The 20,765-nt window shown below is 44.4% G+C and overlaps 1 protein-coding gene across 1 annotated transcript in view; it reads left to right on the forward strand.

Annotated features, from left to right (window-relative positions):
- Nucleotides 1–17,090: 17,090 nt before the first annotated feature.
- Nucleotides 17,091–20,765, forward strand: part of LOC112114389 (ligand-dependent nuclear receptor corepressor-like protein) — a 131,831-nt gene continuing 128,156 nt past the window's right edge. The window contains exon 1 of the mRNA XM_026648013.2: nt 17,091–17,244. Within this exon, the coding sequence (XP_026503798.2) occupies nt 17,091–17,244 (154 nt within the window). The remainder of the gene's footprint in view (nt 17,245–20,765) is intronic.

Genomic DNA, 20,765 nt, shown 5'->3' on the forward strand with positions numbered 1-20,765 from the left:
TTAAAGCCCTGGATCCTGGAGTCATGTGAATAATTTTCTAGCCCTCCCGGTAGTGGACAATAGTTTGAAAATGAGCCTAAAGTTTCAAAAACCAGAAGGCAAATAAAATATCCCAAATGTATTGTTTTTATAAACTGCATTATTTGTAAGACAATCTCATGATTTTAGGGCTTTACTCATGATTTCTGAACAGTTGGGGTTACCAAGACACTTACCTGCAGTTAGATGGCCTTTCTTCAGACAGTGCCGGACTTTGCCAATTAAGGCCAATTCTGATAGTTCTGGTGATGTAAATAGCTGTGTTCATCAATTCATTTCACATTCCCTGCTGCATAGCCTTCTGGAATTGCTGACCTGGAGTGAGATTTGAACTGGGGACTAAAAAGGGGAAGACGCTTGTCTTATTACCAGTCCCCTAGTTATGCAGATCTGAAAAACAAATTTCACTTCTGAACTGAGGGCTCCTATACCAAGTTTCAACCTACAGCAAATTTTTTTAAACACGTAAATAACTGTTTGTAGCAAAGATATACAGAAGTAATACTCAAGTCTCGTGGTAATTCAAATCTTCATTAATATAGTTCTGACAGAGATCTTTTAGGCTGTGGAACAGTGTCTCAAGGGAAATTGTGGATGCCCAATCATTTGGGAATTTTAAACTAGTTAGGGGGTAACAAAACAGTATAAAATATATTTGCATTATCAAGGAGATAGAATAGGTGACCTAATGTCTTTTCCCTTTCTAACTTTAATCGTTTTGTGCATATTTGAATATACAAGCAGTAATCTGGAGGAAGATTATGCAAGGATGGTCAATGTATGGAGAAGGACAAGAGTAGTCTTTTATTGTTTCAATATGTTGGCTTCCAGGAGATCTACACCTGGTGTGTCAATAAGGAAAATTATGTACTGTGAAATGTGCAATATTTCAATCTATTGTAACTGGTTCTTTAGTAAATGTGTCAAACTCAACAAACCTCATGGGCCTGCTTGATACTGCCTCATACATAGTTAGGATAATTTTTTTTAATTAAGTTGTATGTATTTTTGATTTTTTTTCCACATTTGGCTAATACAAACATTTAATATGAAAACTTACTGTGTGGTCAGATAATTCAAAAATCATCACATGAATTTTTATTAAAGTTTTTTAAAAAATTCACTTGAGCGCAAATGTAAAAAAACTCCACCCCAAATGTGAGAGAACCTAAGCCCCTGAAAAGAGAGATATAGAATGAAAGTTTCCGAAATGACAATGAACTCTACTTTCAGGACTTCATAACAGAAATCTAGTCAGTCCCATTTTGACACGACTGGGACTGATTAAACACACGTGATGAAAATGTACCTACTGAGAGTGAGTGGAAGCTAAGCAAGTCTGTTTCAAGGATATAGGTGCACTGACAGTATGCCCCCCGCGCTTTTTTGGTTTCCTCTGCCAGCAGCGTGTCTAGTAAAGATTCAGTATCGCTTCCTCTTTTTTTTAAGCTCCTAGTATATCAGAGCTTTGTTATCACGACCTGTTGTTTTAGTTAAGCTCTAGCTCTTGACTGTGTAATATATTAAAAATAAAATAGAAAAAACTTTTGGATGCAGGCTGGCTATTACTTTACTCTTCTTCTTTCATCCTGGAGTCAAGGGTAGAGCTGACACCTCAGTAATATTTTGAAATAATCAAGGAATCTTCTTTGTGTGGTAGGCAAAATTGAACCAGAAGAGTTTTCATGGGGTTGTTAAAAGAATTGATGCTGTACTCTGATGTACACACTTAAGTATATTTTATGCATTTTGCAAATATGAGCATGCTGTATCCAGTTTAATGAAATTTAGAAATTATCCAGTTAGGAATGGATTGTTATACCTTCATGTGTTTTTATAGGAAAAGAAACTTCAGGAATTATTTTTATTTTTGAATGTTTAATTACTTCAGACTTTTGGTACTGTTTAGTTTTAGTTTACTTTGAATTATTCTACATTCAAAACTAGGAAACATCTTTCCTTCCATTCCCACTGGTATCCCAGTGAACCCTGTAGCTCATTCAGAGGCTAAAACACTGTTGCAGTTAACACTGCAGATTTCTGGGGACCAACTGGAGAAGACAATTTTCTAGTTAATTAATCAGAAACAAATTTGCCATAATAATACATCTGGCTTCCATGGCCTTTGAGAGCTTCTTGAGATACCAGAGCTGTATGTATTTTTTAAGTGAATGCAGCCCTTACTTTTGTGAGGCAGGATTTTGGAGATAATGGAATCTAAACATTAAATATAGACTTACCCAGCTCAAAAAAGTAAACAATAAATCCATGGGCAAGGTAGATAATGGACTTATCTGGTCTACTGGACTTTCTGAAGTGGCACTCCTGGCAGGTGCATTGTCAAGAAAAACATGCTGATTGGCAGGAAAAACATCGTCACTTGTGAAAGGGCTACTTTTAATTGTGCAAGTGATGTCATAGTAAATACGTTGCTATAGTGAAGCTAAACAATGATCCGTTCAGCCTAATATCCTGTCACTTATAGGGCCAATGCCAGAGGTTTCATAAGAAGACTGTGTAAACCCACATGAGGTAATATTCTAGATGCAGTACTCCACCACTATATCACTAATGCAAATTTCTTCTTTATCTGGGCTGATGATTAATTTATGACCTGCAACAGGAAGATTAACAGGCTTTTCTAGTGTGATTACAGAAGCTATTCATGACAGTAAACAGACTTTTATTTATCAACAGAGAGTCCTGTGGCACCTTTAAGACTAACACATGTATTGGAGCATAAGCTTTCGTGGGTGAATACCCACTTCGTCAGACGCATGCCAGACTTTTATTTAGTTATTGTAGTATTAGTTTGGAATACCTGTGTATGGTAGTATTACCTGCAAAAATCTAGGGCATCCTGCCTATACCCTACCAAGGGCTCAAGGCATGACCTGGTCAATTTAGGTATCTGCCCTTTCCCACGGGACTCAGGGCTCTACAGGTCTGCAGAACCTTTTCCCAGTGAGACAGCCTTACACAGCTGTGCTCTAAACATCTATTTATTAGCAATACACACAGAATACATATACCAAGCAAATCTCTTATGCTCACCACTCCCAATATACAGACCAAATACACCCGATGGCCAATCAGGATCCTCTCATCTGGGGGTTTCCGGCAATGCCTCTGCACCTCACGGTCGTGCAGAGGGGTCAAAGTTCTAGCAGCTTGATGTTAAATTCCAGTCCGGAGATGGTTCCCAAAAAGCACTGGCTTTTTGTTACATTACATAGGTAAAACTAGCTACCTCCTTTAACTTCACTAAATCTATCACATTATTCAATACCCCTAGGTAACAAAATGTAACCAATCACACACTGGCACCTATGTTTTCTCCTCCCTGCTCAACTCTTTTTATATTTTATCTTTCATGCCCAAATTGTAACTTATTTATGACTTTCTTTGTGCAGATGGTCAAGATAAATTCAATGGTCAGAGCTTGTCTTATCTATTTTACCAATTCTTGGGGTCTTTCTGTTTCCTCCCTAAACTTCCCAGCGCCTGGGTGTCTCTACTTTACAACCCTTGGTGTTGTAACTCTTGTTAGGGGCATTCCTGAGGTGGGGGCACCTTAGCAGCAGTGTAGCATTTTTTTCCTTAATTTTAGTAGTGAAATCCCTGAGTTTCACCCAAGGCTGGTTTAGTATGGGGTGAGTTAAATCTCAGACCTACAGTAATGGATCAGAATCTCACGTTTTGTCCATCTCTATTAAACAGCAATTAGTAATCTATCCTCTGTGGGGTTAACAGCAATACATTTTCAGCTACAGAGTTGCTCTGGTGATGACACACTTAAATTACTCAGTCAGGGCTGGTCTACACTAGGGTGGGGATCGATCTAAGATATGCAACTTCAGCTACGCGAATAGCGTAGCTGAAGTCGAAGTATCTTAGATCGAATTACCTGGGGGCCACATGGTGCGGGATCGACGGCCGCGGCTCCCCCGTCGACTGCGCTACCGCCACTCGCTCTGGTGGAGTTCCGGAGTCGACAGTGAGCGCGTTCGGGGATCGATATATCGCGTCTTAACGAGACGCGATATATCGATCCCGGATAAATCGATTGCTACCCGCCGATACGGCGGGTAGTGAAGACATACCCTCACTTGGGGGAACCTTATAGTGCAGGGGTTCTCAAACTGGGGGTCGGGACCCCTCAGGGGGTCACAAGATTATTACATGGGGCATCGCGAACTGTCAACCTCCACCCCAAACCCCGCTTTGCCTCCAGCATTTATAATATATATTAAAAAGTGTTTTTAATTTATAAAGGGGGGTCGCACTCAGGGGTTTGCTATGTGAAAGGGGTCGCCAGTAAAAAAGTTTGAGAGCCACTGTATATAGTGAGTGAGTAATACTACACAGTTGTTGGAAAAACACTTTAAAATGAATAATAAATAAAATAAAATCAGCCATTCCTGATAAATAGCATCTATAGAGACAGCATATTAAAATATGTAGATATAGAGGTGGAGTATTGCATCTGTTGCGTCCTGAGGGTTTATATCAATACATATTTTAGAGGTTTTTACATTCCTGCTAAATTGTCAAATAATGACATTCTGAAACATGATACTCTAGATATACTCAAAGAATTTTGATATCATATTTAAGGAAGTTGACTTACACATCTTTATGCACTAGCTGATAATGGGATATATTCTTAGGAAGGATGTTATCTGAATAATACAATTTTAAAAACATTATTTTGAATTTACCGTCACAGAAATAACAAGCAGCACATGCTGTACAGACAAAAATTAGGTTGTAGTAAAATGTGTTTTTAGTTGAAATTATAATATAGATTACAGTAGTAAATAAAATAACTGAGGTAGTATACATGCTTCACATGGTTTAGCACATCAGTGTTTAATTCTTATCTTACCATCTGTGTATGGTATTTTTTAAACAAGCACAAATGTCATGTTTTTTTCCTTTCCTAATCTCCAGTTTAAAATGTGATTTCATTTTTAAAAATGGAATTATGTTTTTTCATGTTTATTGTCTGTCTGTGATTGTCATATCAAATGTGCTCAACTTACAAGAGTATATTTTTTCTAACTCTGTCCCATAAACTCAGCTAGGGTACTTACATCACCAAAAGTAATCTCAGCCATTACTCAGTCTGTTGGTGTTATAATTAGGCACATGGTTGTGATTTTGTTTAGCTTAGGTATCTTCCACAATAGTCTGAAGTACAGGGGCCTGGCATCTTGTACTGAATTCTTCTCAAGGAGAATATTTCTAAAACGTTTGCAAGCCACAAACATTAAAGTAACTTAAAAGGAAAAACAAGTTTTTTCTTTTGCTCATATCACAAACTATTAAACCTTCTTGAAGTAAAAAACTAAGAGGAAAACTGAATTCGTTTTTTATATATTTTAAACCTCTAAATGACAGCAATAATCAAACATCTAAAAATAAACTATGAAAACTCTTATGGACTGAAATATTCTGTTAAATGTGGTCTCTATTCACATTGTTACAGTGACTCTAGCATGGGTGGCACGTATAATAGGCTAAGGAAGGCTGTGCCTCTCCAAATAGCCCCTTGTGGCTCCACCCATGCTCCACCCCAAGGCCCCCTCCTGCTGCTAGTAGTTGGCCCCAGCCCAGGCAGGCAGCTCCTCTTCCAGGAAGGGAAGCCTGCTGGGGCTAGGGCATCAAGGACTTGGGTGGCTGGGGCCACCCAGCACTAGGGGGGCTCCTGGTGCTGGGGCCGCACTGCCCAGCACTCCAGGGCTGGGGGAAACGGGGAGGCCACATGTTGCCTGCCCGGTGCTCTGGGGCTGGAGGCGCTTGGGCAACCTGGGGCTGGTGTGGGGACTGGTGGCTGCGGGGGGGAGGGGCCCTCTGGGCTTGGGAGAGGTGGGAGGGGCGGAGTCCCAGGAGGAAGGGGTGGGCTGGGCTGGGGACTAGCCTGCCCAAACCCGTGGTTCACCTACTGCCCATGGACCCTAGGCACACAAAATGAACAGTTCCCATTCTGTAGTTATTTCCTATGAGGACTGGTTATAATACTTGTCACAGAAGCATTATTTTTAAAAGTTAAGTGACCTCATATCTAAATTAGATTGCACATTCCCTTATCTATGCATATAGAACTTCAGGAGAGGACATTTTTTTTTTAATTTTAACCTCAAATCCTATTTATAATAGCACATTTAACACACGCACACTTAGGGCAATAGTATAGGCTCCAAATAGGGCTTAAATGGTCCAACAGGCTAGAGTTGACCCTCTGCACAGGGGTATATTTCACCTTACAACCATAGGTGTAGTTTGACTTCTATATTTGGGGGGGCAGCTCCAGTCAAGCCAATGGGGCCTCGTGTGGGGGGACAAATTCCATGCCTGCTTGAGGCTTGCAGTTTGGGGGGACAATACCCCCTGCCTCCCCCGCAAACTACACCCATGCTTGCATCCCCTCACATAACTCCCTGTACTTTTCTGCATGTAAAGAGTCAGTGAGAGGCTTTTGTAGAAATGTGAATTTGTATTTGTAGGCTATTGATTCACTTTAATATTTAAATACATAGTGCTTGCTCTCTGTATATATATATATATGCATGTATGTTGAAAGAAAGGTTCTGCAACTGATTAAAAGCTTAAAGCAGCTTTTTAAGGTGCCTAAATTCAGGTTCTTGGAATGTAAATTGATGCATGAGACACTAGTGGCTGTGGCGGGTTGCACTGCTGAAAAAGCATGTGTGATAATTGAATATCAAATTCCAAGGGTTTTTTCCTATGTGGGAGGCATCCTCTTAGCCCCAATCATCTTTTCTATCCCCACTTATAAAGTCCATATCACAGTATTCTTCTGCCCAGAGCAGTATACAATTCCCACTGGAGCCTGTCAACACTACTCTTCATGTCAGTCAGGGGAATTATTAAAGAATGACTTGAGAAGCTGCCTTCCTCAAGTCCATTCAAATCCCAGCTGCTAAAATCATATTCCTGGGCTGGCAGGACCACATCAGCCTACTCAATGGAAGTTGTGGGCACACAGTAGCACTGAGGATTGAGCCTTCTGGTCTTGCCCACAGATTTTAATAGTGGTTTTGGTATAGATCATAATTATATAGTCAATAATTAATAAAACTTCTTCTCACTTCTCTAGCATCTTCCAAAAAGTCTCCAAAGAACTTTACAAATATTAATGAATTTAGCCTCTCAACACCCCAGTGATGTATGTTAGCTTTATTCACATTTTATAGAAGGAGAAATCGGAGCACAGACAGATTAAGAGTTTAATCCTGACAGGTGCTGATCATGCATAACTCTCATTCCTCCAAGGTGTGAAGTGACTCAAAACTGTCTGTGACAAAACCGGGAGTAGAATTGAGGTTGCCTGGCTCTTAGTCCTTTGCTGTTAATCATAAGATCACCGTTCCACCTGCTAAGGCAGTTTTCTTCCTTGTGTATGAAATCAATGGAAATCTTTTTAACTCTTATGATTTCAGTTCAGATTTCACTTTTTCTTGCTACAGTTGACAACACAAGCACCTACAGCAGATAATGTTCTTATGCTTGAGTTGTTAATGACATCAACGGTTGCATAGTAAACACAGCCCTTAACTCAGGTCTTAGCAGGTACGTAAAGAAAAAGATTTGCAACTAATTAAAAAAATATATTTGATTTTAAAGGTTTTATAAGTAACTTGTTAATCATAGAAATGTAAGGTTGAAAGGAACCTTAGGAGGTCAAGTCCAGCTCTCTGTGCCTTGGCAGGACTAAGTAAATCTAGAGCATCCCAGACAGGTGTTTGTTCAACCTGTTTTTTAAAAACCTCCAATGATGGGGGTTCCACAACGTTCTTTGGAATCCTATTCCAGAGTTTAACTATCCTTTATAGTTAGAAATTTTTTCCTAATATACTAACCTAAATCTCTCTTGCTGCAGATTAAGCCCCTTATTTCTTGTCGTATGTAATGATTAAGAGGGTTATAGAATTTTTTAAACCTCTTTATTGACCACTAAATCATAAGACTAAGCACAAGTTAGCCACTATACATATCTAGCACTCACATATCTAAGGAGATGGCATCCTCAGAGTCGTAGCTCTGCTGAAGAAATGCAGACATTTTTACCTCCTGAAATCTGATTTCTCTGAAGTTGCTTGCACAAAGAGGTGCATTATAAGTTAGTGATTGACTTACTCAGACTGCCAGAAATGGAAGCAGAATCCCCCTGGTGAAAACCTGGGTAAGCATATTTGGACCTCTGTAGAGAGCTGGAGGACTTGGTCCTGAGAAGTGCTGTGTGACTCCTGTAGGAACTGTCATAGATGGCCCTCAGCAACCTGCAGGATTGAGCCCTTAATAATCAGTAAGAAACAATAACAGTTCAGATCTCTTAAAAAAATAAGGTAAGAAAGTAGTTTTATATTAAAAAAAATTTTCCAGCACTACAAAAACATGATGTGGTAAGTGGTCTCTAATACATTAGAAGGTTAGAGTTTCTGGCTTTTTATGGTTTATTAAATTATTGGAAAGTGCCCAGTGTTAAAGTAAATTTAACATGTTGGCAATTTAATGTTCATAGTAATTATTAAACAAGCATTAGACAGGCTAGAGACAGAATCTACCTGGTTGTAGAGATGGTCTTTAGTGCAGGTTTCAGAGTAATACTGTTTCTCAGCCTTTCATTTTCTTCAGTTATTTAGCTACCCTAATATCTGTAAGTCTTCTGTAATACTGAGCGATAAGCTTATCAAATGACAAGTGTATCAGTAATTGATTAATCCCTTTCTTTTCTCAAGAATATAAATACAATCTAGAGCTGCCAAGTCTCACTCATTTGAGAGTGAGAGTCTATTATTTGGATTCAAATAATAAATAAACAAGACTTAGTGCAGGACTTCAAGTGGTTAGATTGGACTGCTTATGTAATAGTAACTTCTCCTCCCAATTTTACACAAAGCAGTGCTTAAGTGGCACATGGAGCCATGTGCAGGCTTCCTGGACTGGAGCGAACTTCACTGTTGGGAGATTAATCATAAAAAGGCTTTTAAATGATGGCGATGAACAGTTTTGCAATATCATTGACAAAGTTAAAATCACATTCAAAATGTCACAACTTGACATTTGAAATATTAAACCATAAACTGTTGCAATTATTTGACTTTCTTCCCCAAAATTAAAATATGAACAATGAAATATGCCCTAAAGACCACCTCCAATAGGCAGCCCCCTGTCTTCAATTACTACATTAAAGAATCCCCTTGGCATTCAGTTCAGTTTTGTTTGATCTTTACTTAAGGGACAAGTCTGGGTAACTGATTTTTCCTGGTTCTTTGAGTGACTACTTAAGATAGGTCCTTCAAACAAATTTAAATAAAGTTACCACTCTGTCCTCGGGTCACAGGCACCAACTCAGTACCCATCGACAGCCCACCGCTCAGCTCCTCCCCCTCCCCCAAATGCCTCCCACCCACTGGTGGCCCTACCAATCAGTGCCTCCCCCTCCCACCCACTGCGATCAGCTGTTCTGTGGCATGCAGGAGGCGCTGGGGGTAGGGGGAGGAGAGAGGAGTGAGAGTGGGGTGCACTCAGGGGAGGGAAGAGGTGGGGCAGAGCAGGGGTGGGAAGAGGCAGGGCAGAGTTGGGGCCTTGGGAGAAGGGGTGGAGTGGGGATGGGGCCTGGGGCAGAGCCGGGGGGGGGAGCCCCCCACCCCCGCACATTAGAAAATCAGCACCTCTGCCTCTGGTTATTCCGGTTTCTGCCCCACAACTCATTCACTGAAGGACTGATTCTTCTCTCATTGAGGTCAATGGGAAAAATCCTAATGAGTTCCATGATGAAGAACTGACCCTGGAACAAAGTAGATTCCTTCACCGAGGAGGAATTTTAAGAAGAGATGGGGCAAAATCAGAACACTTTTTAAAAAATAAAAACACATCTTTTGGTGGCTTAAATAAACTGCATCGTAGATATGGAGCCCCACTTAGTTCTAGTTTCAAAATTCTAATGACAAGGTTTTGCAAGACTAAAACCTGGCCTCCACAGCAAATATAGTTTAAGGCATTATATTTAACAGGGCACCAGAAACTTAAAATCTAGTCAGTTTTAAAGAATGAATTACAAGTAGTTTCGGATACTGGACCTTTTCCTGAATCTCCCTGTCAACTTTTGTGTGTTAATCACATTTACTTATTTTTCTCTCCTTTGTTGATGTGTGAAAAATTCTGTCAAACAAGGGAACTGACTATGCAAAAGTTTTGCCAAACAAAGTAAAAAAATTGGAAAAACAATGAAAAATGATTCCCCTCTACTCTTCCAATGTATAGTAGTCATAGGTGTTTAACCATTTGCAAAATGTTCAAATGAGTGATGTTTTAAGTTGTGTTCCTTTATTATTATTTATGTATTATTTGTTATTATTATTATTTATTTAAACCTATTCTATTTGTAATTTTAAAATATTGTATGTACTTAGTCACATATGATATCTAAAATTACTGGTTTTGCAGAAGCAAAATTTTTATGAACATTTCCTTTTAGAAAAAACTTCTTCATATGGCGTGGCCCTGTTGCCACTGAAGTTATTTGCAAAACTTCCTTTTCACTTCAGTGAGAGTAAGATCAGATCTTTATAGTTCCAGTTTGAAGGTAGTCACTGAATATTCCTTTTACACACAGGGAATACAAAACAACTGCCTCCTAAAATTCATAGGGCAATATCCCTAAATGCTTAAAGCAGAAACCTCTTCAAAAGCACATGAAACCTTTGTATGAAGAGCAACAGCAATACAGATTAACCACTGAACATTTTGAGGCAGAGGTTTATTTTTACTATATTTTACTTATTAAAGAGATGTTACCTTGAAATTGACCAAACTTCATTTTAGTAAAAATTGACGTGCCTGAGTTCCCCAGCAAATTTCTTTTACTAGGTTTTTCCTATCTTAAAAAAAAAAATGTTTCTCCCTTGTTACTGCATGAAAGACTCATGCAAATTGGGGATCATCCCTGTGCACAACAGGAGGTATGGGGTGAGGAAAGGGAGAGATGTGCAATCTGATGTGCACATGCCTCTGAGAGCAGCTGCAGGCAAGTGACTGCCATGCTGTCACTTATTCTTGCTGCCTGGCTCTGCTGAACAACAGGAGGGAGCAAGAGGTCTCCTTCTGTCCATACTCCCAGCCAATGCAGCCTGAGGCCAGTGGTGCCAATTTTGATATTTCTTGGGGGGGGGAGGGGAGCAAACTCCAGTCCCCACCCTCAGCAAGGACCCTGTCCTGGTCCCCACTTCTCCCCCTTGTGACAGAGTGCAGGGAGTGAGTACCTATTGAATTCCTGGGAGGCGGGCGGCATCCTGCAGGCCTGCCCGCATTGGAAGACCCCTTCCGCTTAGTGGCCTAAGGGAGGAGCCACTAAACCCAGGGTTCAAATAAAGTTGGGGGATAACGAATGACAGAGCAGGAATGGGAATGAATGTCACAGGGTCAAAAACAGGGAGCCAGAAGGGAACACCGAGCAGAGAACCTCGGACAGCACCTACTGCTCCTCAGAGGAGTCCAGGGAGCCAGTGGCCACAGCCCAGATGATGGCAAGATCGGGGCCCAGGATGTCCCAGAATGCGCGGTAGAACGCCACGGTCAGCCCGTCAATACCCGGAGATTTATTGATGAGCATCAGATGGAGGGCTTCCAAGAACTTGGCCAGAGTGAGAGACAGCTCCAGCCGATCCTGGTCACCCGTGCTGACCATCGGGAGTCTGTCCAAAGCACCCCTCAGGCATTGGCCAGACCTGGGGAGAAGAGGTTGGTATAGAAGGCCCTGGCCCTCCCCTGGATCCGTAAGGTGGGTGCCATCACCTGCCAGGAGACAAGTGATGTGTTTCTTGGTCCCCCTCCTTTTCTCCCCCCAATAGAAGAAGCAGGAGCCGTGATCCATCTCCTGATGGAGGCAGATGCGGGATCAAACGAAGGCACCCTGAGGCCAATGATTGCTTTTCCTGGCATGCTCCGCAGTGGGATGGGCCACCCGGGTTGGCAGTCAGATGCCTCTCCAGCTCCAGCTCCAAGACCTCCCGCTCCAGCTGCTCTATTACCACATCCCTCTGTCAGCTGGCCCCCCAGATGTAGTCATAGCAGAAAAGCCAGGCGTGAACCTTCCCCACATACTACCATCGCTGCACCAAGGGAAAGACGTGCCTTTGCCCACACCAGGCCAGCCAAAACTCCTAGAAGGATACCATAAAGCCCACATCCTCTAGCAAGCTATTATTAAAATGCCAATAAGCCAGCCCACAAAAGATGGACGCAAGGTAAATAAATGCAGTCCAACCAGGAGTGGCACAACCAAGCATCCTCCCTCCAGACATAAGTGTAGGTGGAATCGTCATCTGGATGGTGGTCACGCCAAATGTCCACCAGAAAGTGATGGTCTATGATTTCCCGGAGGATGTCTGCGGCAGCTGGGCACCTCTTGGTCCCTGAGCAGTCCCACTTGTCTAGAGTGGTGTTGAAATCCCAACCAGGACAAGGCACATATGAGGATTCAAGAAGCCAAGGAAGGTGGACTCCAGGTGAAAGAAGCGCATTTGCTCTGGGCCCGGTATCAGGGCATAGACCAGGGGTCGGCAACCTTTCAGAAGTGGTGTGCCGAGTCTTCATTTATTCACTCTAATTTAAGGTTTCACGTGCCACTAATACATTTTAACGTTTTTAGAAGGTCTGTTTCTATAAGTCTATAATATATAACTAAACTGTTGTATGTAAAGTAAATAAGGTTTTTAAAATGTTTAAGAATACTAAACACTTCATTTAAAATTAAATTAAAATGCAGAGCCCCCCGGACCGGTGGCCAGGACCCTGGCAATGTGAGTGCCACTGAAAATCAGCTCGCGTGCCGCCTTTGGCACGCATGCCATAGGTTGCCTACCCCTGACATAGACATTGACAAGGTTCAGTATCAGCCTCTCCACACAGGCCCAGAGGTGCAGCAGGTGACCTGGCATGACCTTGGTGACCCCCAGCACCTCGGGCCATAGGTTGGGGGAGAACAGGATGGCCACTCCACCTGCAAAAGCAGTGAGGTGGCTGAAGTACACCCCCACTCCAGCTGCCAGTTGACTTTGGCGGCTGGGTCTGTGTGAGTCTTCTGCAGGAAGATCACAGAGTACTCCCTCTCCTGAAGGAAGGAGAGCACGTGGCACCTGTGGAGACCCTACAGCCCGGGGTGTTCAAGGTGATGAAGATGGTTGGCTTCATTGTGGGGACAGGGGAGGATCCTTGTGGGCAGGAGTGCTGCCAGCCCCCGTTGGGTCCTGCAGCAACCCTTGATCAACTCTGAAAGTGACCAGGGAGTCACGGAACTTGTGGGCCCACTGGTAGGCCCCGGCATCCTGCCTCCCAGTCCCCCTACCCAGGGCCATCCCTAGCCATTTTGGTGCCCTATGCAGCCTCCCCCTGGGTGGGCTGGGAGAGGGAAATAGAAAAACTGCCTCCTGAGGGTTATCAACAGAGAAGGGAAACAGGACAACCCCAGGGGCAGCAGTAGCATGGGAAATGGAAGGGGTGGAGGTGGGATCGGGGCCAGGGGCAGGAATGGAATTGGGACTAGGGGCCTTGGCAGCTAGGCCACCAGGGTGTGCATCACTTATCTGGGCATGGGGGTCAAAGGGATGGATGTAGGAAGAGGGCCCTCAACGATGCCGGGCTTGAGCGCCGTGGTGGGCTTGGCGCCCGCAGCCACAGCATTGGACAGGAAAGTGTCCTGGTCTGGAGCCCCAGGTTGCAGGGGGGGTAGCCACCCCACCTCAGAAAGGGGCGCAACCAAAGGCTTAGGGCCCAACCGCTCAGCACCAACCATAGCCACAATGGGCTAAGCAGCCTCAAGTGGGCGGACATCTGCAGCTGGGCAGACCCAGGGCCTTGATCTCCTTGAAGATATAGCAGAAGTCCCCACCTGCAACCACGGGATCCTCCCCGTCAGCAACCGAGGCGATGTCCACCTTGGTGCTGATGGGGGTGTGTGTGGAAGATGACAAAGGAGCGGGGGGGAGAGCTTCCCTCCGAGGCCTTATCTGGAAGGGACTCCTCAGTTGCCACAGCTTCCTCAGCTGGCTCCAGGGGCAAAAGAATAGCACTGAGGAGGAAAGGCGGGATGGAGGTGACCACCCATGCACCCAGGTCCTCCAGCGGCTCGAGGGGAATGTAGGGGCCCCCCACCACGAGGCCCTTCTCCACTGCCAGGAAGATCCTGGAAAACTCACAGAGGGGCATTTGTCACTTGTTAGGTGCCCCACAATCTATAGAGGGGTCTAAGGAATAAAAAGAAGTGGTTCCCAGCCCTGTACCAGGGTCTGAGAAGTGAACTGAGGGCTCTCTCTGACTTCCTCCACCCTTGCTTCACTTCCTGGCTATTAAACTCAAGACTGTTAATCACCCTTTTGCAGGGCATGGAGAGCAATGTTCCTATGAGCTCCTCTAAGACAGTGCTGAGTGAGTCTTCACATTGATTCAGAAGAAGGAAGTGAAACTATTAATACAAAACAGTGAAATTGACTATATCCAAGTGGTATCAAATGCAAAGTAAGCAAACTAAATAAAAATTATTTTTCTCTACTTTCTTGCAGTGATAATCTTAGTTGTTACTTCTAACAGAGTAGTCAAAAAATTTAACTCTTAAATTGATGGAGATCTTTCAAGTACTACAGATGGTGTAATATAATACTGCTGCTAATTTTCACTCCCTCTTTGGGGATTAGTATTGAAGAATGGGCAGTGCGTGAACTGCCAGTTGGGGGAGGCTAGTCCCCAGCCCCTCCCATTCTGCCCGAGGCTGCACTCCTTCCAGACTGGAGCCCAGAGCACTCTCACCACAGCCGCCGGCCCCCAGCCCTGGGCTGCCCCAGCTCTCCTAAACTCAGAGCACCAGGTGGGCAGCGCGGCCCCAACCCTGGAGCACTGGGCAGGGGGAGGAGGCGGGCAGCACAGTCCAAGCTGCCACCAGCCCCAGAGCGCCGGGTGGAGGTGTGGGTGGCACGGCTCCAGCCCTGGAGTGCTGGGTGGTACGGCCCCAGCCGCAGGCTGGCCGCCCACCCCAGCGAAAGAGCGGGAACTGGAAGCAGGCAGGAGGGAGCCTGGGGGCAGAGCATGGGTGGGGCCATTCCGGGCTGTTTGGGGAGGCTCATCCTCACCCCGGCCTTCGATACCCACTGCCCATGTATTAAAGTCATACTCTCAAATTGTGGGGAATGAATAATTTTGCTGTATTTCACTGATCCATACAATCTTATTTTAAATCTTCCTCCTTGTTCTAATCATTTCCACTTTTGGCCCCAGGACCTGGGCTGCATAAAAAATTAGTAAGTCAAAAGGCCGAGGCTGCCATTTAAGGAAATGTGTTGTAGAAGACTGATCAGTAGCCTGGAAACTCTTGAAAACCCCCAGCTGTGTCACTAGCTAGAAGTGATGGGGTGCATGAGGGAATATCTTTTATTGGACCAACTTCTGTTGATGAGCAAGACATGCTTTCGAGCCATACATAGCTCTTCTTCATGGCTAGAACTGCACTGCATGCTACCTAGATGTGTGATTTTGGGCAAGTCAGTGAGAGATAGAATTATGATGCTTCTTCCTCTCATGGTGCTATGTCAGGATTGGCATTGGGGTAAGGGTGATAGTTCACTCTCTCCCAGTGCTGTGACAGGTTAAGAGGCGGTTGTAGGGGAATGGTGACAGTTCTCTCTCTCACTCTCATGGTGCAGTGGATAAGACAGGTGTAGTTGTGTGGGAAGAGAGACATTTCCTTCTCTCCCAGGGCTAGATTAAGGCATAGGTAACATAGGGGTGGGTGGAAGTATAGCTCCATGACTAAACTCTTAGCTCCCAGAGTCGCAATTATGTCAAAAATCTCAGCTCTCATTTAAAAAAGTAAGTTTCTAGCCCTCATGGTTGCAAAGCAATGCATGAAAATGAGACCAGAGTGTAACTGATGCTGTGATGACTACCTGAATCTGCATAGAGCCTGAAACAAGAGCTCTGGGAGATGTAAACTGTTCCATGTATATCAACGAGGCATTAACTACAAGACCCATTGTACTGGAGGGCCTCACCAACACGCCAACTGTGATCTCTGTGTGGCAGGAGTGCAGTGGGTTTGGTCCACCCATCCAACCAGATATAGCTCAGTGGCTACAGTAAGTAGTAGAGTCCTCCAATTGCTTCTCCTGCTTCTCCCAGGATGGAGGTGGAAACGAAGCCCCCTAATTTTTCTGGGTTGTGGGGGGAGATTACTCCATGACACACTCTCTCTGGGAGCCCTCTCCCTTACACCATCTTCCCAAACAAGCCAAGGCAGAGCTGTGGGAAGGTCCTGTATCCAGAGTCTGGGATTACCTTAATCTGGCCTTACTTTCTCCCAGCAATGGTGATAGGGCAGGGAAGGATGCCAGCTCACACTCTCTTGGTGCTGGGGGATAGGGCTGGATGCAGCTGTGTGAGGCACTTGTCAGATGCCCATTATCATGGTATCAGACCCCATTATTAACTCTCACTGTTACCTTGGTAGCAGCCAACCTCACATGGTGGCTCCAGGGCCGGGTAGCAACCCCACGCGAGTCCGACCCAACCCTCTACAGGTGGAGAAGGGGAAGGGCTGAGATACTGACTACCGCTCCCGAGGGGCAATGCTGCTGGCTCTCTGCGTAGGGCTCGGGCAGGTGGCGTGGTGCCTTCTGGGATTCGTAGTCCAGGGGCAGCCAGGGGGCCCATTTTACATCCAGTTGCCAAAGCAGCCCAACAATTTGGACAAAGTTTGGACACATCCACAACTGGTCCAGACGCTTCTTCGGCCCCGCCCGGCCCCACCGAGAGGGGTGGGAGGAGCCTTGACTGCTACTTGGTGTGAGGAGGCTTCGATCCGCCTCCCCACTTCGTCTGGACAGAGGAGGGGACACGTGTCAATCACCATCCCATACCCGCCAGGCGGTGCGCGCTCCCCCTCCCGGATGCCGCTGAGGGGGAGGCGCGGGAACGCGCTCTTCTGGTGGCGCGCGCGCTCGTATGTAAATGAGCGGGCGTGAGGTCAGAGGCAGATGGAAAAGGAAACAGACAGAATGGCCGCCGCGGCTCCCGCTCCTCCTGCCGCTGCCTCCTCCCCTCAGTGCCGGAGCCCTCGCTGTACGGCGGAGCGCAGGGGAGTCCGCCGAGAACTCGACTCCTGGCGGCACCGCCTCATGCACTGTGTGGGTAAGAGAGGGGAGACTCCTCTGCCGCGGGAGAGCGGGGTCGGGGACCGAGCTCGGGTCTCTGCCGGGGGGAGGGTAACGCTGGTGGAGGAGCGGCTCAGGAGTCTTTCCCGGCGGGCGGAAGCGGCGCCCCAGGATCTCTGCCCAGGAGATGGGGAAAGGTTTGCAGCCCCGGGTTTCTCCGCGCGGCGCGGGAGGAGAGCGGTAGCGAGTCCCGTTGGGGCCGAGCTCGGCGGGATGGGAAAGACAGGCTGGCCCTTTCTCGGTTCGGGTCCTTTTGTCTAGGCGCGTCTTCTCGCTTGTGCGAGGAGCGCCGGCTGCCCCCCCCCCCCCCCCCCGGGGGGGGGGGGGGGGGGGGAGAAGAATGGGATCCGGGTGTGTTTGCGCCTTTAAGAAAGAGCAGCTCCTGCACTGACGGTTGGGATTTGAAGTTTTCCCTCCCCCCTTGGAAGTTGTCATGGCGACGGCAGTTCTCCCCTCACTCCCTCACTTCCCCCCCCCCCAGCCTGTCCTGAGGCTCTCGTGCAGTTCCCCTGTGTCATGTGACTCCCCGAGGGCCCAGGGGGAGGCAAGTCTGGGTGCCTTTCAAACTTCTTCGCGCTGACATCCCCACACGGGGGGAGAGCACCAGAGAGCCGCCCCCGCTTTAACACCCTATCTCGGCCTGCGGGGGAGCCTATCGATGCCCAGCCACGCTGGGCTGCTGCTGGATGGATACCTGTGACTGGAGACAGCTCCTAGGTGCGGGAAGGGGATTTGTTCAGCCGCTTGGTGAATGTATGAGATAATAGAGAATGACTCTGGCCGCCCTTCTGTCCCCTTCCTTATTTATTATATAAGCTATCCTATTGATCGATCTCTGAATAGATTTTTTTTTTTTTTGGTAGTCGACTGCTTGTTGGTGAATATTTAGGGATCGGGGGGAGGTGTTCATTTTTATTGTCCACACTGAGATCTTGCTTGTCAGGGAGACAGGTAAAACAAACAGTCTTTAAATGGCATAGCAGATTCTTTACTCTCTTTGCATTGATCTTCCCAATGGGTGAGCCATGAAAACACACCTCGATAACTGAGATGATAGGCTTGAATTCACTGAGCATTTTTGTGTGTCTGAGACCAAGATTGAGTATGAATTAAATATCTGATATATACTTTATATGAAGACTGTCTTCTGCATTGCAAAGAATTGTCTCCATAACCTTGTAGCCCCCTGACTTAGGTTGCTTTAAAAGTAAATTGCAAATCATCCTGATCTGTTGGTGTTAGGTGAAAAATATTCTTTCAAGTGAAAGATTTTCTTTTGAAGGGTGTGTGTGGGGCTGTTTGCTTCCCCCCACAAAGTTATAGCTTTGGTTACAGAAAACACCAAGTGTTTAAAAAAACCAAACTTTTCTTGGTATTTTTTTTGTGGTAGTAAAATAAAACCCAGTGTCATTAGGATTATAGTGTGAGTTGTAGTTCAGTGGGCTACTTAAATACGGTAATGGGGGGGGAAACTTGGGTATGTGTCACCCATCTGCTCAGACTTAATACATATCATCTTTAATTATATCAGATGGCCTAAATGCAAAATTATATCTTCATGACAGGATCCAATAGAAGGTGAAGGCTGGTGATAGGAAAACCTCACATGATAGCACACTCCTGTCCTAGCAAAATGAAGATAGAAACTTATGTTTTTCTTTCTTTTTTTAATCTGTTTGTCAAGTTTGCTCTAATGTTCACCCAACTTCATGCAAAGTTGTTTGTGTGATTTTAGAGCTTGTTGGTTCACTTTAATAAAAAAAAAAAAAATTTCTAGCAACAGTATTTTTTAAAAAAAAATTTCAGTTCAATTTGATTACACAGATACAGAACAACCAAAACTCCTTTACTTTGCCAATACCTTACTTTTATCACTCCTTTTGTAATTTTTCCCTACTCTTATCGTAATTTTTTTTTTTTTTTTTTTTTCAGCATGGCATTCATGCCTGGTTTGTCCTCCTTATGCTGGTGCAGTAAATCCCAATCCTATTGTATTTAAAAGGCACTTTTGCCAGGCCCTTTGTTTTAATGCTGTCAGTGTGCTGTGGTTCACTAAATGGAAAGCTAAAACATAACTACTGAATTCCTAAATAGACTCCACCATGTTGTCATTTAGTGCTCTGTGTTTGCGTCTACGTTTGTCTCAGTTTATAGATTTAGGGTAGAGATTCTTTGTTCTTTACGGTGCGGAACACACGGAACACACTGATATTGAACTAATAGTAATTGTACGTATCCCTTTATAACTGCTAAGGAGGAAGTACATTGCTATAAGGTTAATGTTTAGTCACAATCCCTATTTCAGTTACGTACTCTTATACGGGCTTTTTGAGCAGTTCTTAGCTAAGAGAAAGCGTTAACAAAATGGCAGGAAAGTGGATGGGCAGGAGAATGGAAATAGTGTACTTTCAGGCTTTTGCTACTTTTTGAAACCTCGTGGACTTTGGTTCAATAAATTATCTTGCCTAGTAGGTGAAACCATCAATTTGATAGTTGGAGTTTTCTTCAGGCAATGAAGATTTCTTTGGAGATTGAAAGGCTTAAATGCTGGTAAGAACGGGAAATGGTAACAAAATATGAAAGGTAGAACAAAACAGCTAGGTTAACTCATTCATATATGTCAAGTAATTGGTTGGTCATGTGGAGGAGGAGGGAAATCTGGGTTCTTAAACAAATCTAGCAGTTCATTTCTAACTCTGAGATGGAACCACTTTGTTTCTGATAACTCACAATTTATTGATAAACTTAGTCACTAGCATCTCTTTGTAGGGTTTTTCATTTGAGGATCTCAAAGTGCTTTGCACAAGTTATTTCAGTGTTACATTATCTTTCTAAGATGGATAATCCTATACTAAAGGGATTTTATCTAACAGACCAAAGACTCAGTGCTGCCATCCTAGGTTATATTGAGTACTGTCATTAATTTCAACAAATGACTGCTTGCAGAATAAGGCACTGTTCAGTGTGAAGTTAGGGGACAGAATCAAACGCTTTGTTTCTTTCATTAGTGAACAGTTGAACATAATTTTATATGTTTGAGTTTTTTGGTATAGATATTTAAGAGTTTGAGAAACTGAAGAAGTGATGCAATTCTAAATGAAAATACCAGAACATTTAGAGTCTTGATTAACATTTCTCACCTTAAAAAACTGGAGTGATTGAAAATCTAAATTGGTTTGGTAGCAGTTCTTGAAGGATGTAGACTCAGAAGAAATGTCTTTTCAACTGTGAAAGAGATTCTGCATAGGCATATGTCAGAGTGCTTGCAGAAAAGGTCTGTTATCTTTTTGAATAAAAACTTTGTAACATTCATTGATTTCCCAATTGCATTCCATTAAGTTGAGGGGGTTTGATAACTTTATAGCTTTATGAGCATGGAGCAATAAAACTGAGGTTTCACACACTATATTCTCCCCCCCCCACCCCTCGCCTTTTTTAAATAGGTCTAATGCTAGCAGTACTAACTTAGTCAAGGGAAGTATGGCTCCTTTTAGCCTG

The sequence above is a fragment of the Terrapene carolina genome, unplaced genomic scaffold (genome assembly GCF_002925995.2).
Source record: "Terrapene carolina triunguis isolate 2854851 unplaced genomic scaffold, T_m_triunguis-2.0 Scaffold66, whole genome shotgun sequence".
Taxonomy (NCBI): Eukaryota; Metazoa; Chordata; order Testudines; family Emydidae; genus Terrapene; species Terrapene triunguis.